Source organism: Guillardia theta (genome assembly GCF_000315625.1).
Source record: "Guillardia theta CCMP2712 unplaced genomic scaffold GUITHscaffold_117, whole genome shotgun sequence".
NCBI classification, from domain to species: domain Eukaryota; class Cryptophyceae; order Pyrenomonadales; family Geminigeraceae; genus Guillardia; species Guillardia theta.
This window is the reverse complement of record NW_005434557.1, coordinates 193,030-209,638: the sequence shown is the minus strand read 5'-3', so window position 1 is coordinate 209,638 and position 16,609 is coordinate 193,030. Positions and strand designations below refer to the sequence as shown.

The 16,609-nt window shown below is 57.5% G+C and overlaps 6 protein-coding genes across 6 annotated transcripts in view; 3 read left to right on the top strand and 3 right to left on the bottom strand.

Annotated features, from left to right (window-relative positions):
- The window catches only part of GUITHDRAFT_146139 (hypothetical protein), a gene marked incomplete at both ends in the record, with an annotated part of 2,702 nt that extends 264 nt beyond the window's left edge, over positions 1-2,438 (bottom strand). Inside the window, 9 exons of the mRNA XM_005822920.1 lie at positions 257-367; positions 419-469; positions 676-745; positions 978-1,075; positions 1,152-1,198; positions 1,250-1,333; positions 1,555-1,714; positions 1,774-2,085; positions 2,136-2,438. Of these exons, the coding sequence (XP_005822977.1) occupies positions 257-367; positions 419-469; positions 676-745; positions 978-1,075; positions 1,152-1,198; positions 1,250-1,333; positions 1,555-1,714; positions 1,774-2,085; positions 2,136-2,438 (1,236 nt within the window). The remainder of the gene's footprint in view (positions 1-256; positions 368-418; positions 470-675; positions 746-977; positions 1,076-1,151; positions 1,199-1,249; positions 1,334-1,554; positions 1,715-1,773; positions 2,086-2,135) is intronic.
- Positions 2,439-3,241: 803 nt separating this feature from the next.
- GUITHDRAFT_117908 (hypothetical protein) lies at positions 3,242-4,460 on the top strand (the record flags this gene model as incomplete). Its single annotated transcript, XM_005822919.1, has 6 exons — positions 3,242-3,408; positions 3,595-3,610; positions 3,654-3,872; positions 3,913-3,993; positions 4,045-4,145; positions 4,190-4,460. 6 exons carry the CDS (start codon positions 3,242-3,244, stop codon positions 4,458-4,460), a joined length of 855 nt encoding a protein of 284 aa, XP_005822976.1.
- A 240-nt stretch (positions 4,461-4,700) lies between these two features.
- Positions 4,701-6,127, bottom strand: GUITHDRAFT_146138 (hypothetical protein; the record flags this gene model as incomplete). The annotated part of the gene is made up of 10 exons (XM_005822918.1): positions 4,701-4,781; positions 4,836-4,933; positions 4,988-5,091; positions 5,144-5,260; positions 5,308-5,420; positions 5,474-5,543; positions 5,597-5,684; positions 5,736-5,837; positions 5,889-5,962; positions 6,030-6,127. 10 exons carry the CDS (start codon positions 6,125-6,127, stop codon positions 4,701-4,703), a joined length of 945 nt encoding a protein of 314 aa, XP_005822975.1.
- A 1,277-nt stretch (positions 6,128-7,404) lies between these two features.
- Positions 7,405-8,661, bottom strand: GUITHDRAFT_165857 (putative NMT1/THI5 thiamine; the record flags this gene model as incomplete). Its single annotated transcript, XM_005822917.1, has 1 exon — positions 7,405-8,661. Exon 1 carries the CDS (start codon positions 8,431-8,433, stop codon positions 7,405-7,407), a length of 1,029 nt encoding a protein of 342 aa, XP_005822974.1. The 5' UTR covers positions 8,434-8,661.
- Positions 8,662-9,622: 961 nt separating this feature from the next.
- Positions 9,623-11,395, top strand: GUITHDRAFT_146136 (hypothetical protein; the record flags this gene model as incomplete). The annotated part of the gene is made up of 3 exons (XM_005822916.1): positions 9,623-10,937; positions 11,145-11,208; positions 11,290-11,395. The coding sequence occupies 3 exons, from the start codon at positions 9,623-9,625 to the stop codon at positions 11,393-11,395; spliced, it is 1,485 nt and encodes a 494-aa protein (XP_005822973.1).
- Positions 11,396-13,293: 1,898 nt separating this feature from the next.
- The window catches only part of GUITHDRAFT_146135 (hypothetical protein), a gene marked incomplete at both ends in the record, with an annotated part of 4,377 nt that continues 1,061 nt past the window's right edge, over positions 13,294-16,609 (top strand). Inside the window, 17 exons of the mRNA XM_005822915.1 lie at positions 13,294-13,338; positions 13,388-13,438; positions 13,605-13,658; positions 13,763-13,824; positions 13,931-14,000; positions 14,291-14,362; positions 14,497-14,645; positions 14,876-14,948; positions 14,993-15,234; positions 15,304-15,328; positions 15,432-15,521; positions 15,627-15,689; positions 15,853-15,972; positions 16,027-16,212; positions 16,258-16,348; positions 16,393-16,429; positions 16,493-16,603. Of these exons, the coding sequence (XP_005822972.1) occupies positions 13,294-13,338; positions 13,388-13,438; positions 13,605-13,658; positions 13,763-13,824; positions 13,931-14,000; positions 14,291-14,362; positions 14,497-14,645; positions 14,876-14,948; positions 14,993-15,234; positions 15,304-15,328; positions 15,432-15,521; positions 15,627-15,689; positions 15,853-15,972; positions 16,027-16,212; positions 16,258-16,348; positions 16,393-16,429; positions 16,493-16,603 (1,541 nt within the window). The remainder of the gene's footprint in view (positions 13,339-13,387; positions 13,439-13,604; positions 13,659-13,762; positions 13,825-13,930; positions 14,001-14,290; positions 14,363-14,496; positions 14,646-14,875; positions 14,949-14,992; positions 15,235-15,303; positions 15,329-15,431; positions 15,522-15,626; positions 15,690-15,852; positions 15,973-16,026; positions 16,213-16,257; positions 16,349-16,392; positions 16,430-16,492; positions 16,604-16,609) is intronic.

Genomic DNA, 16,609 nt, shown 5'->3' with positions numbered 1-16,609 from the left:
GCTGACGACCACAGAGATCTGAGCATTCAGTCTTCCATCATGGATGGCGTAGAGGATCGGCTGAAGTGAGCTGCCTCGGGTAGATCCAACCTAGACAAGGATTCGAATCATCATCATCGTCATCTCGATAATCATCATCATCATCATCATCATCATCATCATCATTATCATCATCATCATTATCATCATTTACCATCATCATCATCATTTACCATCATCATCATCATCATCATCATCATCATCATCATCATTGTACCACTCCGATCTTGATCTGCCTTAACTTCCGCTGGCTCTCAGTCCTCATCGCGATCGAGCTCGACGTGCCAACATCCGGACGGTGGAAGACAGAGCCGGGAATCCTCCTCACCTGCAGCTGGGGTTCACAACAGGCGGAGGAGAGGAAAGGAGAGGAGCTCACCGCTGCTTCGCACTCCTTCTCAGCTGAAGGGATGGAGGAACCTGTGCCAACCTGTGCATGGTAAGCTCATCCCTGCTCCTTTTTCTGGCATGCCCTGCCCTGATCTGCTCTGCTCTGCTCTGCTCTGCTCTGCTCTGCTCTGCTCTGCTCTGCTCTGCTCTGCTCTGCTCTGCTCTGCTCTGCTCTGCTCTGCTCTGCTCTGCTCTGCTCTGCTCTGCTCTGCTCTGCTCTGCTCTGCTCTGCTCTGCTCTGCTCACCAGCACAGCCGCGCACGATCCTGTGCCCAGAAGCTTCCCGCTATCTTCTCGCACGTTGTCAAGCAGGAGGCTGCAGAGACCGTCAGCAAGAACTTTCGAGGGATAACAAACAGAGCGAATTAGAACTTTCTGGGTGGAACCAACACAGCCGAGAAGAACTTTTGAGGGGGGAGAGATGAAAGAACGACCTTGTGCTTCCCTGCAGTTGACTGACATCAACGGCAACGTCTTGTTGTGTATTGAGAGGGAAGCTAGAAGATACTCGTCATGTCAGGACAAGAACCGCCGCCCGTCTCCTTCACCCGAAAGGAAAGATGCACTTCACGACTACGGCCGAGGCCTCGAACTCCGCCTTGAAGCTGGAAAGTTTGCCGTCCAGCAGAGAAGAGAAGAGCGCAGCCTGGTCCGAGAGGATGAGCAGGAGGCGACAAATCACAAGTGACAAGTGACAAGACTACACGAGACAGAACACTCACAATGTCGAACTTGGACCTTGACAACATGGCGACGGTCTCGAACATACCTGCTCGTCCCCGTCATCGTCAGGAGAGTCTTCCCTCCACCTTCAGGTCACCGAAGTTTGCGTGCAGGTCAATCGCGCAGACTCGATTCACGTTCGCGACGTAGGTGATGCATAGAGGGCCCTTGTAAGCCTCCCCTGCTCAGTCGCAATGTCACCTCCTCGTCTCTTCCCGCCTCCTCGCTCCCTCGCTCCCTCGCTCCCTCTCACTGTCTCCTTCCCCCCCCTCCCTCTCCCAGAATGCAACGCCTCCCTCTTCAAGTTTCCTTCGTTTGCCCTAGTTCCCTACGGATATCCGCTGTCCTCCCTGCCCATCCTCCTCCTTCCCCCCCTCCCCCCCCGACCACGAACTTCTTCACCTGTCATCTCCCGGATCGCCTTCAGCGCCTCCTCGTTCTTTCTCTTCGCCTCCTCAAGATCCCGGGGCTCCAGAAACGGCAGCGACAGGTTCTCCCCTCCCACACACCCCACCCCGGACACCATAGGGCCTGAGTCGCCAACGTAGCACCTCCTGTACACCTGGGGAGGGGGCAGGAGAGGGAGTGAGCGGGCAAGCGCATGGCTCTCTGCTACTCTACCTGAACAGGAGGAACGTGCAAGCAACTTTCCCCGTCGCTGAGGGTGAGGAGAGAAAACTCCTGCCCCTCCACCAGCTGCTCCACCAGAACCGCCTGACCCTCCCCCAGCAGAGCTCGGCAGTAGTCCAGGCACTCGCTCCTAGACGCGCAGACTCTCTCCTCCTTCCCGCTGGACTTGATGACTGGCTTGACAGCGCACCTGCCGCCAAGGCTGTCGATGAATGCCTCGAGGCCGTCACTGGAGGAGAAGGTAGCGAACTTGGGGATGTCGGACGGCAGAGCTCTCTTGGCGAGCGAGCGATCGTCTTCGAGCTGCGGGAGGTCAGCACAGAGGAGGAGGGAAGTCGTCAGCGTCGTCGCACCTCAGCCACTCTCTTCTTCGGCGCCAGGGCCCGGATCCCGGAGGACTCCAGCAGCTCGACGGCTCCTCCAGCAAGCGCCTTCCAGGGCAGCACAACGGCGATGTCCGCCTTGTTGGCCTGGCAGAACTCGAGGATCGCGCTCGGGCTCGTGGAGTCCCCTGCCGTCACGACGTCGGCAGCTCTGCTCAATGCAGAGTTGCTGCTCTGAACCAGCATCAGCACAGCGCTGCAGACGGAAGACTCCTTGGCTGACATGGCGAGCCTCGCCGCGAGAGCACCCCCTCCAACGATCGCAAGCCTCATGGCCTCTAGCCTGTCATGGTGGGATCAGGAGAAGCTGCAGAGAAGGAAGTGCGCTGCTCTGATGCTTGTGACATGCACAAGGATTGCTGGATTCTTTGATCGTTCCCTGCCATCCCTGCCATCCTCCTGCTATCGTCCTGCTATCGTCCTGCTATCGTCCTGCTATCGTCCTGCTATCGTCCTGCTATCGTCTCCCATCTCACCGATCTTCCATTCTCAGCGTATTCTGTGCGTCCCTTCAGTCCATCTCTTCACTCAAAACCTTGTCGCTCCTCTTCTCTCCTTACCCCCCCCCCCCCCCCCTCCTGTAGTTCTCTTGCAATAGTTTGATCTTTTCCCCTCAATCTCCTGATCTCTCACCTCGTATGTTTCCCTTCTCTCCTTCTCCTTCTCCTCCTTCTCCTTCTCCTTCTCCTTCTCCTTCTCCTTCTCCTCCTCCCCTCCCCTCCCCTCCGCCCCCTTCGCTTCCTCCCGCATCGCACAAGAGGGCGCATCTTATATTCCCCACCCGCCTCAGAACGACGTCGGGGGCGAGACTACAAGCATGCAGCATGGCCGGACCTGCCCTGTCGCTCCCGCTGCTTCTGCTGCTGCTGCTGCTGCTGCTGCTGCTGACCTCTGACGCTCTCCTGACTTCCTCATGCCTCCTCTTGCTGAGCACGACTTGCCGTCTCCCTCGACCCCTTGAACAGAGATTCTCCTCCTCCGGCGCAAGGGACGCTAGGCCTCCGTTCGCCCCCGTTGTCCCTGCCTGCGATCGGCGGGGCTCCTCTCGTGCAGGAGGTAGAGGAGCATCGCTGAGCATGGAAGAGACTTCGTCCAAGGACTTCACGTCCGTCAGGTTTGTAGACTATCGACGAGACGTCCTCCCCGTCGAGAAGCATGTGGCCCTTTCGGGCCTGTACACCTACAAGGAAGCATGGAAGGTGGCTAGCGAGGGCCATGTGCGCGTCAACGGCGAGCAAGCGAGGTGCGGAGACCTTGTTAGCGAGAGCGACGAGGTCCTGGTTCATGGCAGGCGCCTCCCTCCTCGGCAGAAGATCGTCTCCTATCTCCTGTGAGCCTCCCCGACGCCTTCATCAAACCCTCGCTCCTTCTCTTGATCCCTCTCCCCTCTTGCACGCTTGCATTACTGGCGTCTGACAGTAGCTTGCAGAAACAAGCCGAGAAAGGTCGGAGCCCTTGCTGCTGACCCCGCGGGCTGAACTCACCCAGGTCCTCTCCTCGTGCACCATCGGCGGGAACGCTACTAAAGGAGAGCTGAGCAAGGCGGAAGAGTTTGGGACCGTGATAGACCTGGTCCCCTCCAACCCGAGAGTCTCTCCTGCAGGACGACTGGACTTCGACTCCGAGGGACTCATCGTGCTGACCAACGACGGCTCCCTCATCAAGCTGCTGACGTCACCCCAGTACCAGATGCCCAAGACCTACCTTGTAAGGCTCTCCTCCTCCTCTCCCTCCTAATGTCCCTCAGGCTCTCGTGCGGAGCTTCAAGTACCCGGAGGGCCCAAGTGACGAGCAGCTGGCGAGTCTGGTGAAGGGGATCGCGCTGCAGGTAGTTGCGAACTGGGGGAGGAGTTGAAGGGTGTGAACTCCGCAATGCAAGAACAAGGACGTGCTGTCATGTGCCAGCGCTCGGAGGATAGAACATGGAGCCGAGGACAACACGCACTGGATGGAAGTGATCTTGACGGAGGGAAAGAACAGGTCCTCTCCTCCGCCCTTTCCTCTCCGCCCCTGACGTGCAGCAGGGAAGTCCGCAAACTTTTCAAGGGGATCGGATTTACCGTCCTTCGACTCATACGTACTCGGATCGGCTCCATCGCCGGGCCGTGCGAGCAGGAGGGGAACCTGAGGGAAGGGGAGGAGGGCAACGGGGAGGGGACTGCCGCGAGGGATGCGCGTCAACAGCCGGGGAGCACCCGGAGGGCAGTGGAGTCAGGACAGGTGCTGAGGGTGGGAGAGTACCGGGAGCTGGCGGAGGAGGATATTGTGGGCATTTTAAAGTTGTGCAAAGATTGAAGGAATGCGTACTCATGGGGACCAGGAGGAACGATCCTCCCCTGTCCTCCATGTTAAAAGGCCCTGGGGCAGTTGCCCCTTCCCCTGCCCCTGCCCAGCGTTGGGGCTGGGAGCCTCTCGCAAACGGCAAACAAGAATGTACATGGTCGTCCCCTGCTCCCTGTGGGCTGCGGGGTGTCAGGATCGCCGAGCGCGTCGTCTCCCACAATGCACAGGGCAGCAGCGCGGGTATAGACGAGGTCAGGCAGAGGTTTGCCTCCTCAGCCAGTCCTTCATCTCCTTGAGGAAGACGTCCTTCATAGGGGGGAGCTCGTTGTGGAGCTGCGACCGACCGTTTCTCAGCTCAGCAGGAGGGAAGGAGACGAAAGTCCTCACCTCATGGTATGCGCCCTCGATCTCCTTGTAGGTCTTGTCCTCGGCCCGGCTCCGCTGGTAGAAGGACCTGCTGCCCTCGATGTCGGCGATCTTGTCCTCTGCCCTCAGGGCTCGTTAGCAAGGAAGGACGTCGGGAGGGGGAACGCGCAGACCGGTGCCATGAAAGAGGAGGAAGGGGTGAACGAATTCATCGATCCTCTTGTCCATCTGCTGGATCTTGTGGAACATCTCGCTCCCCCATCGGATCCTCAGGCCCCTGCCATAAACCCGTCAGGCCTCGTCGCCCTGCCCCGAGCGCACATGCATACCCATGGTAGCAGATCGGGTCTGCCTCGAACTCTTGCTGTATCTTGGTGTCGTGGGTGAGAGGGTGACGGGAGAGAGGGCCCTTCTCCCATGGGACCGCGAACTTGGGCACGATTGGCCTGGGGTGCAGCATGAGAGGCTACTGAGTCATGCGAGCTGTGCAGACCTGAGGATGGATAGGAGGAAGATGTTGATGGGTCTGGTCGTCTTGGGCTCGGGCTTGAAGGAGGGGCAGGTGAGGATGACGCCACTGATCTTCACGTTGTCCTTCTGCGCTTTCTGCAACACCAAAGGGTAACAAGACGCCTCCTCTCCCCCTCTTGATCGCGGACCAGGACGGTGTAGAAGGCGATGAGCCCTCCCATGGAGTGACCCCAGATGATGGTGGGCAAAGATGCCAGCCTGCCAGTGACGCGGCGTCAACTCTTCCGAGCTCGAGCAGCGACGAGGCTCACTCAGGGTGCTTGTCCATGACCACGGCGTGGAAGGCGAAGAACTCTTCGACGTAGTCCGCGAAGTTCTCGACATAGGCTCTGTCTCCCTCTGCAAGGGCAGCAAGTCAGCCTGCAGGCTCTACCAGCTCTCTGCTCCCACCGCTCCTTCCGAACCCTTGATGGTCGTGACAGAAGACAGCATACCCCTCGCCGTTGAGAACCCTCGCCACAGGCTCATACTTTTCGCTGTACTCGGCGAATCCTGCGCACACTCAGCGCTCAGACTCAGCGACAAAGTCCATGGCAATCGCACCGTGGAGAATGAAGATGTTCGCCTTCGGTTTGCCCTGCGGCATCCAGGACTTCGTGTAAATCCACAAGTTGTCGCTGATAACGCAATGAGATCAGTGAACGGGAATGCATGACAAACATATCAAAACGTGTTGAGCTCAACCTGCTCTTGATGTAGTCATCTTTTCCTTCGAGATACGGCACTTGCCGCTTCTCGTGATCGAGCTCTTTCACAGTGTGGTGACTCGTAGAAGCTCCCATGGTTGACACGACGCTTAACGGAAGGAATATTTGTTCGCAGAAGGATTCAAAGCGTGCGTGTGGACTTGTCCTTGAGCTATCAGATGAGCTGCTGTCACTATGGTGAACGATCTACAGTCTGTTGATTCGCTGCAGTCTGGTGAGTTGTGCGCAGGTAGAACAACGTCAAGAAGCGCGGGAGGTTGCAAGGTGGAGGAAAGGTGGGGGATGTGCAATGGACGAGGGAGCAGTGATGAATGTGGTCACGGATGAGGAGGACTCGAGCAGGAGGAGGACTCGAGCAGGAGGAGCAGGAGGAGCAGGAGGAGCGGGAGGAGGAGCAGGAGGAGTTGGTGGCGGTGGTAGAAAGTGTCAGGGGCTGGTCAAGTATACACAGGGGGGGGGGGAAACTACCCCTACCCCTCCATTTACTGAAGATCCATACGAAGGGTAGGGTAGTCAGGATGCGGCTGGAAGCAATATGGTCAGCACAAACTCAGCAATTGAGTTATACTATTCAATGATTAGTTATCATTTTAAGATTAGTACCGTACTGCAGTAGTACCGTAGTACGGTACACTACTGCTGCCAACGTGGTACTAAGAATCCCAACAGAGGTTGTACTTCATTACAGATGACTTATGTTTTCAGTACAACTTGCATGGTTTCGGGAGTCGGAACTCGCAGTAGCATACAAGACTCTGGCAACAAACTACTGTAGTACCAGCCGGCCGGGCGCGCGGGCCGTTAGTGATTTTCTACCGTACTGTATTCTCGTACGGATTTTGAACTTAATTGAACTTTGGCAGTAAAAAGATTTCAGTAGAGTCACGTAGTACTAGCAAACCGTAACTTGGCCCAGTTTGAGTCGGAGTCACTTGATACGGTCCGATCGGTGGACCGTTCAACGGTTTCAACCCGCGCGGCACTCGAAGGCTAACTTAGTAACTCTGGCAGTGTGACGGTCACCGGGGGTGGCCGGCCCGGCGGGGGGCGGCAGCCGCATCCCGGGCGGTCACCGCCGGTGACTCCGACTCGGCCCGGCCCGCCCGTGTGGTGGCCCGGCTCGGATGGAAAGTCGCCGGGACACTCGGAAGCCGCGCCGGACTGTAAGACCCGGCGGCCCGGCGGGTTCTGCATCCGCCTGATCGGTCCGATCGCTTTATTCATGATTCGCGGCGGCGAACGTACTACGGTACTACCGGGTACAACTTACAACTCATAATAGGCAACCCTGTAGGATGTGGCCTTGTACCATTGCTCTTGAGACATCATTCGCGTCACGAACATCGCAACCACTACCATGAAACTTCATTGGTCCAGTACTTGCTGACGGGCACTTGCGATCCAGCTTCAGCATCAACCTGTTGCGTCTCAATCAACCAATGCATTAGGCGTTCATAGTAATCAGTCGCCATGCTGTTGTCGTTGGGAAAGGCAGGGAGTGTAGCATTGAATGTCGCCTCGGTGATTGTTTGCTGAGTAGCGTCTGCCTTGCCGCTGTCAACGTGAAGATGGTAATACTGCCGAGCAAGATCCGGTTGTTGGTGGATCAGCCCCGTCGCGCGCCTCATTGCCAGCACAAGTCTCCGCAGGACAGGCTTCATCTCCTCGAAGCGTTTCGGCGTCGTCATGAGGACTAGCTGGCAGAAGTCCGGGACGCCCCATTCCTTGAGGGAGAAGAAGGACGCCTCCTTCATGCCCTTGGCTTTCGCCTCGGGGATCTCAAAGTTCCAGAACACCAGCGTTGCTACGTCGGCCTTGCCAGACAGGAGGGCATCCGTGTGATAGAACCCGCCGTTGTACCTTCCATACGAGCTCAGGTCGCAGTCTGCCTTCCCGTCCGCCCTCACCATTGTGTTGACAATGGCTGGCCCTCCGGGCCCCGGGGAGCCCGGGTACGAGATAGTCTTGCCACACATGTCCGCAGGCCGTTTGATGCTCCCGTTGGCAGCATCGTAGAGCACTCCGCCGTCGGTATGCAGGAACCTTGAGAACCCGAGCACGGGTTTGTCCTTGGCCGCATCCTGCGCCAGGTGCAGAGGCTCGGTGACCGCCACGTCCAGCCTTCCTGCGAGTATCTCCTCCTCAGCCTCCCAGTGATCGGCAGGCTCCACCAGCTCGACGTCCAGGCCGAAGGCTCTGAAGATGCCATGTCGCTGTGCGACGATGAGAGGAAGGTGGTCCGGGTTGACGAACCATTCAAGGCCGAGGCGAAGCCTCTGTAGAGGGAGGTTGTCCTCCTCGGAACATACTTGAGCGAGTGCAACATTGATGATCAGGAGGCTCGAGCACAGAGCCAAGACCTTTGTGTTTAGCCCCAGCATCCTTTCTTGACGTCTGCCGATACTGACTGTGCTGACGGTAGGACACGCGAACTCTGCCGAAGGGGAAGACGGAGGTCAAGGTGACGAAGGAGGCGGAGGCAGAGGCGAAGGAGGAGGAGCAACGGAGGAGCAGACGGGATTGGCTCCTTGTCAGGACAAGAGGGGAGCGGGAGTGTTGACCTCAGAGCTCTTTCTGGATGTGCGACGAGGTTCTCTGCCGTCTCTGCTACGGGAGGGGAGAGGATCGAGTCAGTTATAAAGGGTAACTGGTCCAAGGTCACGGCCACTAGCACCCTTCGACTCCGGGGCCGCTCCGAGGCAGTCACGTATGATTTTTAACTTAACTTCAGTTGAGTAAAATATGGGAAGACAATACTAGGTTTAACTTAACTTTGAGTAAAGTACTAGGTTTGAGTAAAGAACTATCAAACTCGGAAGTCACAGTGTTACTTCGGATCGGCGTTCTATGCAGTGGACGCCGGCCCGCGGCCGCGTTGAACTTGCCGCCCCCAGTTCGGAACGCTCAGTGGGGGGCGGAAGCGGCCCAACTAGTAGGCTCAGCCGCGCCGGACGGTGTCCGATGATGATGCCGGGCGACTCAGTCGGACTCCCGGAGTCCAGGACCGTCTTACTACAGGCTAAGGCTCCCGGAGGACCGGGAGGGCCGGGCCGGGCCGACGGTCCCGGCGGACCCCGGCGGTCAGTGCCGCAGTGCTCCCAGCAGTCGGGTGACCGTCACAGTACGGTCATTGCTCCGGCGCAGATCAGATTGCTCCGGGGAGTCCGGACGCAAAAGGGTACAGGAGGGGATGAGGGGGCACTGTGATGTGGTGGAGGTTGCAGGAGGCATGCAGGGATGCGGGAGGAGGGAGGAGGGAAGGGGAGGGAGGAGCTAGGAGGCGAGGAGAAGGCAGAGGCAGCCCGGTCGTCACTGCTGCCAGTGCGCATGCTGAACCCGAGGTGACATGGTGGCTGATGTCTTCCGTGCGGTAGCTAGAGGGGTTTCTCGTCGGGACGATGCCCTTTGGTTCTAGCAGGGCAGAGTGAGGAGGCTGTTGAGGGAGGAAGCGCGTCATCGAATGCCATTGGCAGGAGCATAGAGAGCCGGTATCATCCCAAGATCTTGCATTCACTCGGCCCTTACCGAAGCATCCCCCTCAACTGAGCGGACAGGAGCAGCCAGGTCAGGATGAGCTTCTTTGGCCAGATAGCGGAGACGTGGCAGGCTCTGATCGACCTCATCATCCGGCCTCCAAGACATGAGTATAGAGTCAACAGAGACCTGGGTCCAAGACACCTGGTGGTGCAAGGAAAGTTCGTCATCAGGGATGACATCGAGCTGATGAACGCCCGCGGGTACATGCTAAAGTGCAGTCACTTCCAGCCGGCGGAGCTGATCGACGTCGAGAACTCGAGCGATCAGGACATGAAGAGTAGGATGAGGCCTCAGAAGAAGCCGTTCCCCTGTGTGGTCTACTGCCATGGTAACGCTGGGTCGCGCGTGGACGCCATGGCGGTGCTGCCGGTCCTCCTTCCGCAGGGGATCAGCGTGTTTGCGTTCGACTTTGCAGGAGCAGGGCAGTCAGAGGGAGCGTATCTCTCACTCGGCTACTTCGAGAAGGATGACTTGGCGACGGTGGTGGAGTACCTCAAGGGGGTGGAGCGCGTGAACCGGATCGGCCTGTGGGGTCACTCCATGGGGGCATGCACCTGCCTGCTGTACGCAGCCAACGGGGGAGACCAGGTGGTGTCTGCGATGGTGCTGGACAGCTCCTTCTCCTCCTTGGACGCTGTCATCTCGGAGACGGCAGCTTCGGCGAAGCAGAAGCTGGGGGAGAGCATCGCGCCGGCCATCACCTTCATGCCGGACATGTTCATCCCGATGGCGGTGGCAGTGATGAGGAGGAGCATTCTGTCCCAGGCGGCGTTCGACATCAGGGAGGTGAACCCTCTGGGCAAGTGCGAGAACTTGCTCCTCCCTGCGCTCTTCGGACATGCTGACGACGACGAGATGGTCTCCCCGGTGCACTCGACCCGCCTCCATGAGTCCTACGGCGGGAACAGCACCCTCATTCGCTTCCCTGGCAATCACAACTCCCCTCGCTCAGATTTTTTTCTCAGCAGTGCGCTGGAGTTTTTCCGCTGCATACTGAGGCCAGGGGACGAGGAGCATCCCGCAGAAGCACTGATCTTCCACAACGCCACCTCCATCAGAGGCCTCATGGGTAATCGAATGGCTGCGTCGAACCGGGGGAAGGGGTTCCAAAGCAGCAACGTCAGCGCAACGGGGGAGAAATGCTTTCATGTGGGCCGCACGGCGAGCAGCTTGTCGATCCTCGCAAACATGTGCTTAGAATGCAACCCAACGCTCCGTCAGAAGAGGGAGGCGAGTCTGATCGCCGCCAAGTGTAGGAAACATGTACAGGCGGAAAAGAGGGCGAACAGGGCTATGCGAGAAGGGACGACAAGCCTGACTGCTGACAGTGGTGAACGAGCAATTGAAGGTGGGAGCATGAAGATTCATCTCACCTCATCGCATCGCATCCTATCTCCTCTCGCTTTTCTTGTTGATGGTTTAGATGCGTTTTCCATTTCTTTGATTCGCCTTGCTCCTCCTTTGCACAGAGCATCTGTTTTCTGATGGTGTTACAATCCTCCTCCTCTCTTCCTACCTTACACCTTAAAGCTTTCTGAACCTTGTTTTTTGTAAGGGGAGGGCAGGGAGCGCGAGAGGAGGGAGCGAGAAGACTCATCAAGGCAGGAAAACTCTGTCAGGTAAACCAGTTGCTCCCCTCCTTTCCCTTCCTCCACTTGCTCCATTCATTTCCTTTCCTGCGACTGACTGAATCACCGAAGTTGTCCCGAGATCCCATCGTCTGGAGATGATGATGGTGGGGTTGCCTGGGGGGCCACAGGGAACGAAGGGATTCAGCTGCCCTCCTGCCAGGCAAGTCTCCCGTGACCTCACCTCCTCGCCCACGTCATCCCTCCCTGCTCCTGCAATGCTATGATACTGTTTCTACACCAAACTCCATCCTCCTCTCGCCGCTTCCTTTTCCTCTTCCTAGTTCACCACCACTACCACCTCCTCTTCCTCTTCCTCTTCCTTCTCCTCTTCCTCCTCGTCCTTCTCCTCTTCATCCTCGTACTCCTCCTCTTCCTCACTCATCAGCACCTTCTGTGTGGCTGACCCTCAACTTGTAGTTGAACAACATCGGAGGTGGAGAATCGCAATGATGGAAGGGATAGAACGTTCGACTAGGGACGTGTTTGCTGCTGCATCAGTTGCCTTCGTCTCCTTCAAACGGGATGGTCGGTGGAGAGAAACACCTTCAGGCGGCGAACATGGAATTCCCAGATTTTTAACTGCGGCGCTAGTGGTGAAGAAGCAAGGGCGTGAATGAATGTTCCATGACTTGATTCTTCACTCGGCGTGCTCTGTTGCTCCTGCTACCTCTTCGTTGCTACTCGATGAGCCTCTCCTCTACACATTTTGTACCCTTTCTGAGCCTCTCCTCTACGCATTTTGTACCCTTTCTGAGCCTCTCCTCTACGCATGCTGTATCCTTTCATCGTTCCATGGAGACCTTTCGTTGGCTTCCTCTGCTGCCGTAGCGACAAGATGCGCTTTGTGCTCTCTTTCTTCGCGCGTTTTATTGACGTACAACACCTTGAGGCGAGAGAGACAGGGACAGAGACAGAGACAGAGACAGAGAAAAAAGAGTAGGGGAGGCGAAGTGAAGGGAGTGATGTGGGTTAAGGACAGGACAGGACAGGACAGGACAGGACAGGACAGGACAGGACAGGACAGGAGTGAAGGAGGAGAGCAGTGAAGGAGGAGAGCAGTGAAGGAGGAGAGCAGTGAAGGAGGAGAGTAGTGAAGGAGGAGAGTAGTGAAGGAGGAGAGTAGTGAAGGAGGAGAGTAGTGAAGGAGGAGAGGAGTGAAGGAGGAGAGCAGTGAAGGAGAGGAGGAGTGAAGGAGGAGAGCAGTGAAGGAGGAGAGTAGTGAAGGAGGAGAGTAGTGAAGGAGGAGAGGAGTGAAGGAGGAGAGGAGTGAAGGAGAAGAGTGAAGGAGGAGAGGAGTGAAGGAGGAGAGGAGCGGGGAGAGGAGGAGAGGAGCGGGGAGAGGAGGAGAGGAGCGGGGAGAGGAGGAGAGGAGGAGAGGAGCGGGGAGCGGAGCGGAGCGGCAGGAAAGGAGCGGGTAACTGGCTTCGCCTACTTCTCTTCCCCCTCGTCCCACACCATCCACCGGTCGGATCCTAGGGGGTTCAAGACCACCCACCCTTTTCAAAGAATATTGTCGAAAAGGTACCGGTCATGAATCCCAGAGCTGGCAACACGTGGGTGTGGGGGGGTACTGAGTTACTGTGGAGGCGGATGGGGGCGGGAGGAGGGGAAGAGGAGCGTGGGAGGAGAAGAGGAGGAGGAGAGAGAGAGAGGAGAGAGAGAGAGAGAGAGAGAGTAGGTGAGAGGATGAGGTGAGAGAGAGGAGGGGAGAGGATGAGGGGAGAGAGAGGAGGGGAGAGGATGAGGGGAGAGAGAGGAGGGTGGGAGGAGGCTGGGTCATGGAGTTTCAAGAGTCTGTGATGGAGAGGAGACGTACACGATGGGGCAATGGAACGCGGCGCTGGAAGGGAGCGAGCGACAGGCGACGAGTGGCCATGAAGATAGACTGAGCTGAAGTGCTCATGATGGAGACGTCAAGAGAGGAAGAAGCTGGCTTGTCAGCAGTGTAGACCGCCAAACTTGAAAAGAGCATCCTAGGGAGGAAGGGGAGGGGCAGGGAGAAGAATGCACATCTGACGTAGTAGTACGTAGCGAGGTGATGACAAACATGGCAGGATCGTTCCGAGCGAAGCGATGGCGGCATCAAGACTCTTCACGCTCTCCTCGCTTGCCATGCAGGTTTGACTTCTTCCTCTGTGACAATCTCACGGGTGACGGGGAGCGGCAGGCAAAGGCCGGGCGGTCACCCTCCCCTTCCATGCATGCCCAAGAGAATCAGGTGCGATCACTTGACTCAATATCCTCATCCTCCCTCCCTGCTCCTCTCCTCTCCTCTCCTCTCCTCTCCTCTCCTCTCCTCTCCTCTCTTCCACCCGTCCTATTTCTTTTGATCTCTTCCCTTCTCGTCCTCCATCTGCTCATTCTGACGAACTCCCCCCGAGCAGGCGAACATTCAGCAGGATGCTAGACCTCTGACCCAAGAGGACATCATCGCCCAGGTTGGAGGAGCACGAGCACGAGGATGAGGACGAGAAGGAGGAGGAGAATGATGAATAGGAGGAGGAGGCAGTATGCCGCATGTCTAGTGATGAATTTCCCGCAGCTCAAGGCAGAGAATTCGCGCCTGCGGCTTCGGATCCGGAGCGCCGAGGACGACAAGAAGCGGTGAGTCGACTGATGTGAAGGAAGCGGGAGAGGAGAGAGGAGAGGGGGACGGAGGGGCAGTGTGTTAAGGGAGCAGGAGAGGAGGAGGGGCTGACGGGTTGGTCAGGAGCCTGGCGGAAGTTGAAGTGGAGCGAGAGAGACGAACGAGGCTGGAGGAGAAGATGAGCGAGTATGAGGTGCAGCCTCCTCCTGCAGCTAGATGACCAGCTGCGCTCCTCCTACTTCTCCTGTCCTCTTGCTTCTACACCGTCGCTGACGCTTCGTCCTCCAATTCCTCCTCTTTCTCCTCCTTCCCCTCCTCCTCAACCCTCCTCCCACTGCAACTGCTACCCCTAGTGCTAAAACACTCTCTGCTAATCCTACTCCTGTTCGTGCTCTTACTACTCTTGTCATCCTTCTGCTCCTCTTCCTACACCTTTCACCCCTCCTGCCCGCCCTCTGCTGCTGCTTCCTGACGTCTGCGCAGTCTCGTCTTGCTGAGATGGATCGTCTGGAGAGAGCGATAGTGCACCTTCAGGCAGAGAAAGAGAAGCGACAGGTTGCGCTCAATGGCGATGATGATGATGATGAGGAGGAGGAGGAGACGAGGAGCAGGAGCGAGAGGAGGAGGAGGAGGAGGAGGAGGAGGAGGAGGAGGAGGAGGAGGGGGGGGGCTTCTGATATTGTCGTCAGCACTTCACGGACCAGCATGTCAATGAGATGGATCAGGCCAAGGCGGAGCGACAGAAGCTGGAGGACGATGTGAAGAAGATGAGGGAGGAGGAGAAACTCATGAAGCTCAAACTCCATCAGTCCCATGACTCCCTGAAGAATGCTGAGAGGTCCAACAGACTCCTCTTGTCTTCCCCCGCTCCTGCCCCTTCATCTCCTCCTCCCCCCCTCCCTTGCTCCTCCTTCATCTGTCCTACTCACATAATCCTACCTCCTCCTTGCTGTCGTCTGGTCTCCTCCACCGCTCCTGCGGCGCTGTTCTTCTCCTCTCCCCTCCTCGTCTTGCACAGACTCCTCAGCCGATTCCCGCGAGCGAGGAGGAGGGTTGATCTACTCGCAGGGACCTGGAGGGGATGATCAGGCTGATCAAGTTCCTCATGACGGACCTCGACTCTTTTGCGCTAGACATGCAGGTGGCGAGGAAGGGAGTTGATTGACCCCGTGACTCTGCGAGCAGGAGGAGAGCAGAAGGAAGCAGGAAGCCGAGGAGGATGGGAACGAGACGGAAGAATTGATTGAGGAGGAGGAGGCGTCGGACGTCATGGGAGAGGAGGAGGAGGAGGACAAGAAGCTGGAGGACGAACAAAAGCATGGAGGCGAGGACGAGGACGAGGACGAGGACGAGGACGAGGACGAGGACGAGGACAGTGACAGTGAGGATGAAGAATTTGTGGCTCTTAAGGAGAAGGCGGAAGGCTTGTGAGTGTCTCAACTTGTTTGAAGAGGTCGAGCAATGATGATGATGATGATGATGATTTGCTTTGTCAGGCAAGCACAGCTTGAGGACAGTCAGGTTCCTTTCCCTCCCTCCTCCCTCCTTCTTCTCCACCACCCTACTCTCTCCTCCCTGCCCCCTTTCTACTCTCTCCTCCCTCCCGCCCTGACGACATCAAAAGGGGAGGATGGAATCGCTGAAGCAGCTCAAGGAGGAACTGGAGGAGGAGAGGAAAACTTTGACTGAGCAGATCTCCAAGCTCCAGTCACAGGTTTCTTCTTCTCATTCCTCTAATTCCGGCAGCCTCTGCCGTTTCGTCCTCCATACCTCTATCCCCTCCCCTCCCCTTTTCCGCTCTGCTCATTCACCCCTTTAGGTCAAGGAAGTCAACTTCCTCCGCGAGACCGAGCTGAAATTCCTCCACAGCATCCGAGTTGAGGTGTCCACCACCACCACCACCACCACCACCACCACCACCTCCTCCTCCTCCTCCTCCTCCTCTCCTCCTCCTGTCCTCCTCCTCTCCTCCTCCTCCCTCTCCTTCCTCTCTCGCCCTTCTCCTCTGCTGCTCATTTCTTCTTCCTTGCCTAAACCATGAGCAGGTCGACAAACAGACACAAAGAGCTGAGGAAGCGGAGAGGCTGCTGGGGATAGTAGAGAGGAAGTATCAGAGGGCGACGGAGCTTCACAAGCAAGCAAACGACGACGACGACGACGACGAGGTGGTGGAAGTTTGATCTCAGCCATGTAAAAATTTCCTTATTACTGGTTAGCAGGATGACGGCAAGGAGGAGGAGGAGGAGGACGGCGAGGAGGAGGAGGAGGAAGAGATGGAAGAGGAAATAGGGGAGATGGAAGAGGAGGAGAACGAGGAGGAGGAGGAAGAGGAGAACGAGGAGGAGGAGGAGGAAGCAAAGGAAGCAGCACAGAAGATTGAGGACCAGAAGCTTGCTATGAAACCGGTATGTCGCCCATCGGAAGAGGAAGGGCTCACCCCAGCCTCGCAGCTGGCCAAGTCGAGGAGCGAGAGGAGGAGCGCGTCTGCCGCGGGAGCTGCGAGCAACGAGAGGGGGAAGAAGGAGGAGGAGGAGTGTCAAGGTGAGAGAGGCAACGGAGACCGTCTGAGCTGAGCGTGCACGCAGAAGTCACCAAGGAGGCGAGAGGGTTGCGGTCCTCAAGGTTTCCCCTTCCCTGCTCCCTCCCCTCCTCCCTCCCCTCCTACTGCTCCTCACCGGCATGCAGGCAACCTCCTGCTGTCTCCTCGAAGCCGCAGGAGCAGAGGAGGAGCGCGAGGAGTTCGGCAGCGCAGGAGAGCAAGGAGGAGAGCAAGGCGAGAGCAGCCGCGAAGAGCAGGTGAGG